Source organism: Colletes latitarsis, chromosome 11 (assembly GCF_051014445.1).
Source record: "Colletes latitarsis isolate SP2378_abdomen chromosome 11, iyColLati1, whole genome shotgun sequence".
Lineage (NCBI taxonomy): Eukaryota > Metazoa > Arthropoda > Insecta > Hymenoptera > Colletidae > Colletes > Colletes latitarsis.
The window spans coordinates 19,103,808-19,112,848 of record NC_135144.1 but is presented as its reverse complement, the minus strand read 5'-3'; the positions used below and the strand labels follow the sequence as shown (position 1 = coordinate 19,112,848).

At 39.2% G+C, this 9,041-nt stretch overlaps 1 protein-coding gene across 1 annotated transcript; it reads right to left on the bottom strand.

Moving 5' to 3' along the window:
• Positions 1-3,634: 3,634 nt before the first annotated feature.
• Twdlt (TweedleT) lies at positions 3,635-8,396 on the bottom strand. Its single transcript, XM_076776567.1, has 3 exons — positions 8,034-8,396; positions 5,915-6,544; positions 3,635-4,336 (listed from the first exon to the last, which is right to left on the bottom strand). The coding sequence occupies exons 1-3, from the start codon at positions 8,046-8,048 to the stop codon at positions 4,070-4,072; spliced, it is 912 nt and encodes a 303-aa protein (XP_076632682.1). The 5' UTR covers positions 8,049-8,396; the 3' UTR covers positions 3,635-4,069.
• Between the last annotated feature and the right edge of the window lie 645 nt (positions 8,397-9,041).

Here is a 9,041-nt window from a genome sequence, read left to right as displayed (position 1 = left end):
AATTGAATTCCTAAACCGCGAAAATTCATTCGAAACCGAACACGTTCGTAATTAAACGTAGAATTAATCAATCGATTGGAATTAGATCGAACTAATCGATATTCTATTCGATCACGCAATTACACGTGATCCTCCTGTTTGTAAATGGCGGTTAAGAAAAAGGAAAGTAGTGAAACGCAATTGGTATTTTGCTATTATGCAGCTTATCGGCTCGTTCGGGAACGTTTATTGGCCTTTTGACCTTAGCTTTCACTTGATTAGGTCCTTTTCTTCCTTGTTTCACTGCTCACGCATACAAGTCGCATCCAACCACGCCAACTCTCTCGCTTTTAACCATTCTTATCGATTCCGTATCTATCATTTATTCTTATTATATTATTGCGCCACAAACCGCTATTATACAACGGGTTATCCAACAAACTATTAAATCGAGTAATAAGTTCGTTCAATTTTTCAGCAGAACACCATTATATGTATAAATATACATATATGTATACATATAGTATTAATTTATTATTTAATTAGGAATTGTGTACTGTAGTGTTTTTTTATATATATAAAATTTGTATATGCACAATTTTAAATAATTATCGCACAAAAAATATTTTTTAATTTTGATCTTTGGAAAATGAAACATAAAGTATTGATGAAACGATATTTATAATTAATAAACAATTATGACAGTTTTATCAATCGGAGTTCCAAATTTGTCCGCAAGATGGCACTTGTGTGACTTTTATGTTTATTACATTAAAAAAGAAGACCCGTTGGAATTATTAATGAATTTGGAATATTTAGAAAGTAACTTTTGACAAATATGTTTCTTAGAACCTATTTGTTTCCTTGTATTAGTAGTTTGGTAAATGATTTGTTCATAAGTTCATCAACAGTTTTTAGTTTCTGAAAAATTTAGACGTTTCGAGACGTTTCGTTTTTATAGCCAATTTAAGATAAGCAATAATCATGAAAGGAGAAATTACAGTCTTTATATTATTATAACTTTCGAACCACACTATATATTAAAACTCGCAATGAATAGCATAGAAACTCTAAGTTATCGATAGGTGAAAAAACAAAATTGTTACAACAATAATAATAATATATTTAACAATACAAGAAAAAATTAAAAATTCAACTCCCAATTATTAATTCTGCAGGTTCGAAATCAAACTTCTTTATTTTGTTATAACACGTTTTTAATGCATATTCTCGATATAGATCAGATATAAATAGAGGTTGGATATAGATAGAACGAATTTTCATTAACTTTTATTTTTGAAATTTTCCTAGTATTTTGAGTTATAAATTCAAAGCCTTGTGTCGTAGTTTTTGCGCGTTGGAAACAATTGGTAGAAAATAGTCAAGGTCAAAGTAACTCGTGAAAGAAGATAGCTACTTTGCAGAACAAGGACCAAAAGAATGAAATTTGTTCCGATTTTTGGAAGGAGGTCGTTGAATGACCTTTCCAGAGGCGCAGTAGCAGGAAGACGAAAAGGGTGTTCGCGTGAAAGTTGCCTCTTGGCAGACGTTCTCTCCTCCCCCTCCCTTCTCCTAGTTTTCCAGTGTTTCTCAGGCAAGATTTCTTACGAGAGCATCCCAGCTACGTAAGAACGTGAGAGAGAGCTCGCTTTCGTTTCCTTCTTCTTCCTTTCCCGCTTTCCCCTCGATTCATACTCCCCCAGGGATCCTTTTCCACCATCTTCTTTTATTCACCGATTATTCTAACCCTGACGAATTTTCTTTCGTCGACTTAACGCTCTGTTGCCCTGAAGTGAGGTTAAGGGACACTAGGGACATTTTATCACAAATATGGTACACAATGGTTATGTTCTTTCAAGCTTTTTTGGAGGGAATATAAAAATTGGTGGACTATGTCTAAATGGAACTATGAACTTATAAACGTTAGATTTGTTTTTCTTCTGTAACTTTGTGAGATATTTTAGGTAGACTAGGTTAGGAAGACAGTGAATGGGGTCTCTGTAGAAAATTTGTGAAAATGAAGAAGACGATAAGTTTAACGCATCGTCGAATCGGGCAACGTGCAGACGGGTTGCGGAAAAGATCGATCGTCCGTGTAAGAGGAAGGCGTCGATTTCCGCGTCGTCTTCGGGAAAGGTGTCGTGACGCAAGCTAAACTTTCACTATTCTCGAGTAGTCACTAATCAAGATGAAGACGATTGCTAGATACTTCTTCGCTGAGAAACCTTACAAATAACGTCCTCGAGGTCGATTCTCCGTCATTTCCTCATTTGGGTATCAACACTTTTGTCAGTTATCCTTTTGCCAATTACCATTTCACCAATTATAGCTCGTGCACGCGTCCTATCGATACGTTGACTGCCAAACAAGATGCGTAAAATTTTGCTATGAGACTAAATTTGATTTATAGGTAATTGTGAATTACATAACCTAAAATTTGTCTTAGTAGTTACTTTTGTAACACAATTAAAATTCATGAATTTTGTTTACATAAATATATTTCTCTTCATGTCTCAACTCGAAAATTAATTTTTCTTTTGTTCCATTGGTTCGCTATATGTTTTCAACGAAAATTGTAAAGTTACTCTGCCAGAAATCCTACACACTTTCGAGAAAAATATTTATTACCGAAAATATAATGTGTGGCCAGAAATGTTGCTCTGAAATTTCATGCGAATCTTTAAAACATCATAACTTCTGAACGGATTGTAGGATTCTAATGTTTAAAAAAGCAAACAACGCGTATTTTGATGAAGAATATGTAGAAATTCTAACAATATTGAAAAAGTTGTTCCTTGACCCCGTAAAATGAGAAAAACCCCATAAAAATGGTCCAATTTTCAAACAGCCATAATTCCTACAATAGTGAATATATTTCAATAAAACTTTTTTCTGAAGTAGAGCTCATGGGTACCTACAGATAAGTATTAGACAACTTTTCTGTAGAGAGTCAAACAAAGTTACTAAAAATGAAAAAGCAATTTTTAAGAAAAATCGTAGATGCCTAAATTTTTCGACGAAAAAAAAAATTTTTAATTAATTCTGAAAAAATTATTTTCGGTTCCGGGGGTCAATTGCAAGCATTTTTGGTGAATAGACATAACCCCGAAATCCTACTCAGTTCCGAGAAAAAAATTCGAATAGGTAGACACATTTTTCGGCGAAATTAAAATATTTCAAATTATTCTGGAAAAATTATTTTCGGTTGCGGGGGTCAATTACAATCATTTTTGGTCAATAGACATACCCCCGAAATCCTACGCACTTTCGAGAAAAAAATTCGAGTAGGTGGACAAATTTTTCGGCGAAATTGAAATATTTCAAATCGTCATGAAAAAATTATTTTCGGTTGTGGGGGTCAACTGCAATCACTTTTGGTGAATAGACATACTCCCGAAATCCTACGCAGTTTCGAGAAAAAAATTCTTTTCCGAAAATATAATGTGAGGTTAGAAATGTTTCCCTGAAATTTCAGGTAGGAAGTATTTTCATAAACAGAAGGATCAAAATCTGCCAGTCTTACAAATTGCCATTAAAGACTTGTGTCCTCGTTAGAAATAGCTTCTTTGGAATACGTTGTAGGGAGGGGTGAAAGAGAAGTAGATCATCATTTTATGTAAAAATACATAAAAAAAGCTTTATTTCGCCACCGTTTTCTTGCAAAAAATAACGTATAAAAAAACTTTTAATCCTAGTCGTCGTCGTCGTCGTCTTATTCCTAACAATCGTTGGAATCATCATTATCATCATCATCATCATCATCATCATCATCATAGTCGTGGTCGTCGTCACGTTCATCCATGTGATCGTGGCTGTTCTCACGTAAGTCGTAATAATCGCGCAACTCCAAATCGCGAGCAGGACCGGCGTCGTCCCCTTTGGCGTTGGGACCGTCGCGGCGTCCGTAATCCTGCTCGTCGTCACGGTCGTTTGCGTAGGATCACAGAAAATGGCGTCCAATTGGATCGCCGTTGAGCCATGGCCGGAGCCGTGGCCGAAGCCGTGATTGCGTGTGTGTCGCAGAATGTGGAAGTGGGGCCGATTGCGGGTAGAGAAGGCTCTGTGGGGCTTCGACGGGCAGTTTGTGTGACTAGTAAGGCCCTGACCCTCCGGGTGGTCCGTAGTTTGAGCTGGGTCCGCTCGGTCCACTGCCTCCAATGCCGGTTCCGCCGCCACCGTGCCCATCCAGACCGCCGCCATGTCCTCCACCCACGCCTCCACCGATTCCTCCTCCGATTCCTCCTCCGATTCCTCCTCCGATTCCACCTCCGAGTCCTCCGCCAAGTCCTCCGCCGAGTCCACCACCGAGTCCACCACCGCCGCCGAGTCCACCTCCGCCTCCGGACGTGACTTCCTTCTGCAATTTGTAAATAAGAAATGATTACGGGTATGATAAAGTAAATTTGAACTAATTATTTTTAGATTCATTCGAGTTAACTACGGGGAACAATCTTTTAGGATTACTATTTTGGAAAATGTCTAGAGAAGCCTACTGTGCTCAATTTTTCTTGCTAAGATATTCACCAAACTGTATGGGCCCTGTTCGAATACGAGGTTTACCCATTTGTAGTTTTGATGTTTCGATAACAATGGCATAGAATGATTCAATTTTTATCAATTATGTATGATTTGTGGGACCATTCTTTATATGTAGTCTCAGGCAGTAGTAGTTCTAAAGTAAGGATCCTAGGTTCCTTGCAATAGTGATTTTAAAATATGAATCCTTCAATGTTTTTTCATTATTGTGGGACTTATCCTGCATCTATTATTATCGACAATGCCCTCTACACGAAGCTAAAGGCTAATTAAAATATCTAATAGTTATTGAGAGCACCAGAATCATAATTTAAACAACTACGTCGTTATTAAGTCCAAACCTTACTATACTACTTTATGACATTAGTTAGGTCATTTATTAGCTATTAAGGGCATCGGGGTCATATTTTAAAGGAGTGTGTCATTATTAAGTTACGCTTACAGTTACTATACTACTATAAGAGTTTAGTTAGGACATCTGTCGGTTATTATGGGCACCAGAACCATGATTCTAACCCGCCACAGTCAATAACGACCGTACCTCCTATCGTACAACAGATCCATTGCAATTAATCGAACTTTCTTAGACTACAGAATATTAAAATCCATCTATTACTGAAACGTCAATAGAAAATTTATCTACTCGCGATTTCGTGTTGCGCGACAATGCAACATTAAGGTTTCCCGATGATGATTTTAATTTTTCTTGCATCAAATAACAGTACAATTTTACTAACAAAACTAAAAAGTTTCCTTCTTATCCTAATATTCTCGTAAAAACACAGTGCAAATGGTTAATCTAAGTCAAAGGTTCCTAGTGTTACTAATTTCCTATTAACCGGTCAAGACTAACTATGTCCTCTATTTTTCACCAGACATAAAAACAATGAAGATTTTTCTACGCGTTTTAGCAAATTCTAAGTCAAAAGGTTCAGTGTCTTCTATGGGGAATTTTTCTCCTTTGGTGTGTCAGTTTGGGCCCTTCTTTAGTATTGTATCGACAATGGATCACTGATGGCGCTAATGTAGAGCCCGTGGCATAGTCGATTCTAGTATGAGCCATACTGAGGGAGAGGCAATAAATCTGTGAGAATCTGATTTTGTATTGCATAGATAAAGACGCATAAATGCTGCGTACTCTTCCTGGAAGAAGCAAAATCAGACTCTTGCGGTTTTATTATTTCTCATTCAGCATGGCTAGTACTCGAGTCAGCTGTGCCTGTGGTGTGAGTTTCACGTCTTACCGTAGAGGTTATAGTAAATAAAAATGTCACGTTACATCGGATTCTCCTCTAAGAAAACGACTTGGATGGGTGAGAGAGAGATACTTCAATACGTTCTTCCGTGGAGGTGTTTATAAAAAAAAAAGTAAGTAGAGTTTTCCCGAAGAATCACGTACCTGCGTCTTGTATTTGATGAAGTAAACTTCCGGTTTGCTGGGTTGCGTGGGCGCTATGGTTGGGAGACTGATCTCTGGCGCTTCTTCAGGCTTCTTGACCAGCACGTAGATCAGGGTCTTCTGCTCGTCTTGTTGAGGAAGCGCTGGGATCACAGGGGCAGTGGGGGTGGGTGGAGTGGGCGCTTTGATGAAAATAATCTTGTAGTGCTTCTGGGCAGGCGCGGGCGGCGCTATGGGTCTCAGAGGTCTGTCTTCCGGTGCCTCTGGAGGCGGCACGTGGACGTAGATGTGCTTCTGAATGAGGGATCCGCCGCCTCCGAAACCGCCTCCACCACCGCCCCCGACACCGCCACCGAAACCTCCACCAAAGCCTCCGCCGAATCCTCCACCCAATCCTCCGCCCAATCCTCCGCCAAGACCCCCACCGAGTCCACCACCGAGGCCTCCACCGAGTCCTCCGCCGAGTCCTCCGCCAAGACCTCCGCCATGTCCTCCGCCAAGTCCTCCGCCGAGTCCTCCACCGAGTCCACCTCCACCGGTTCCTCCAGGCGCTCCGTAACTAGAGCTGGGCTGGGAGTAAGAGTATCCGGCTTCTGGTCGCGCCATTGCTGAGGCGGCGAGCACCACGATCTTCAAACAGAAAGAGAGGGGGAATATGCAGTTTTGTGGTTTGATCTGTTTCCGAACTGTGAGTAAACATTATTTGATAATAGGATGGAGGATGTTAGGTAGAGGCCTCTTTTAAACTTAGCAGGCGTTAGAAAATGGTCATCGACAGATTTGAGGAGTAAAAAATCAAAACCATTTGAGACATTCGCTTTTCAGAGGCTCTAACCGATATTGAGACGATGCAAGTAATAACAGTGTAATAATTTTGCAGTGCAATGAATAATGATAATGATATATTAAAGATAACTAAAAAGTATAGTATAATGTTAATGTATTAACACTGCAATGCAATATAAATTTCGTAATAATGGATGTCGAATTTTTGAAACTCGAATTAATATTTTCTAATCGTATAATTATTCTACTAATATAGTAAAGAGAACCCTTTCAAAAGTCAGAATTGTCAAAATTTGGGAAAATTAGATAAAATGGCTGTAGGTAGTCAGAATTGTCCAGGAAAATTTAATTTGAGTGGTTTGAGTGATTTAAGTCGGTTCGTAATAGTGGACGGTAATACGATAATCAAGTGCATTGGCACGATCGTAGAATTGCATCTGTTTCTTCCTCCAGATCGTCATCGAACCCCACTCTCTCCACTTTCTCCAGTATCATCTCCCTTTCCATTCTTTCTTTCGTTCCTTCGAGCCACGCTGTAAACACTCGGAACTTTCACACGGTCACCATTACTCTGCTATTTTTAATCTCAAATCGTTCGACGAGTAACACAATCTTCAAACAACCCCAAAGATCAAATCACTGTTAAATGAATCCTTGCAATTCGAGACAAGCTTCAAACTAACGTTTCATTTAACAATATTAAAACTAAAACAGGAAGTGTAAATTTTATATTTGAAAAACTAAATTTTTTGCAGTATCCAATCCATTGTTTCGAAGCCATTTCACAGTATTTAAATAAAAATTTAGAAGATTCTAATATTATACGAAAGTTAATCTTTGAAATTTCAAATTTCATGAGATATTACAATGGCGCCAAAGGAATCACTGAGTCTAACAGAAAATTCTATCAAACGTAAAAACCGTTCGCGAATACGAAAACAACTTTGAAATAAAAAATTTGAAAACTAAGTTTCGAAAAGTTTCTCGATCGCGATGGAAAATTATTTCGTGGACGTCTCTGTTCCGAGACTCGGTGCGACCCGTGCAAGTCAAAGACCTCCGGTACAGCGATCGAAGAACCATAAAACATCCGCACTGACTCAACCACGAGGATTTGCCAACGAAACGAAAGTTGTGAGATCGAAGGAGAAAGGAACTGTCGAGATTCGGGGGCCTACGGGGTCATCTTCGGCGTGGGTAGGAATAAATAGGAAAGTAGGATGAAAGTTGGTCGAGCAGGAGGCTCGGTTGGCACCGGTAACGCGGAAAGGAAAAGTTCCAGATCGGAGGAAAGGGAATAGTTTCAAAGACGAGAGATGTATTTTAAACTCACCATGAATGCCCTCATGGTTACTGCTGATCCTGGATTTGAGGACTGATGCTCCGCGGTTGCCACAATGCCCCTTTTATAGCAGCCATAGCCCCACTCGCATCTCGACCCATCACCTATGCTGATGAGACCGCGTTGCGAATCTCTTTCTCTCCCTCCTCTGCCTCCGCCATCGTCTATTCTTCGTCCTTTTCATTTTTCTCCTTTCAACCAATCACCGAACTTGACTCACAACCCTTTCGATACCAGGAAGTGTCGTCCCTGAACCATACATTCCACCCTCGAGGAAATGCAACACGACGGAAGACGATAATCGTTCAACTTTTCGACAATTAATGACTTTCTAAAACTGTCTGATATACCTTGCAACGGAGTCTCGCTATTCTGACGTGCTGGAGACACGAATTTACGCGTTTGCGCAACACCTAACACCGCCATTATGATTTTTCTAGACCCGTCAGCGGTGTTCATTCAATCTTGATCGCCTGAAACGTCAAATTAGAGAACTTGGAAATTGCTCGAGGGCCATCTTCTTGCCCAAATCGCTCTAGAACCGCCATTTCTAAGAGTTTCCTGACTCTAGGGCCACCATTTCTAATTAATAAATAGACGATGGCCGTACGCAAATACTTATAGAAGATAAATACTTATAGAAATTCTTATAGAAGATTGGTACCTGGAGTGGAATTTCGTTAGCGAGGATTCTAATACGAATTTAAATGTTTGGGTATTATATAGGATTGCCATTACAACTTGTCTAAGGCCACGCATACCTCCCAATAACTTACAATAAATTTAACACTTCAAGAACGACGTTCATACTATCTACCAATCCACAAACCTTCATTAGTTGTTAAAACTTAACCGTATTTTTTTATGAATTCAATTTTGTCACTTAAAGACCGTGTAGGAGATATCGTACCTACTAATTTTTTAATATTTTTCCTGTCACGTATCTCCTTAAAACATCACTAAAATTTAAATGACAAGCTTTATCGCATCACTTGCGAT

Excerpts from the sequence above, each read along its gene's own strand:
- Twdlt (XM_076776567.1), bottom strand. Across the intron at positions 4,337-5,914 it reads TCATCAAATACAAGACGCAG|AAGGAAGTCACGTCCGGAGG; the intron begins GTACGTGATTCT and ends TACAAATTGCAG.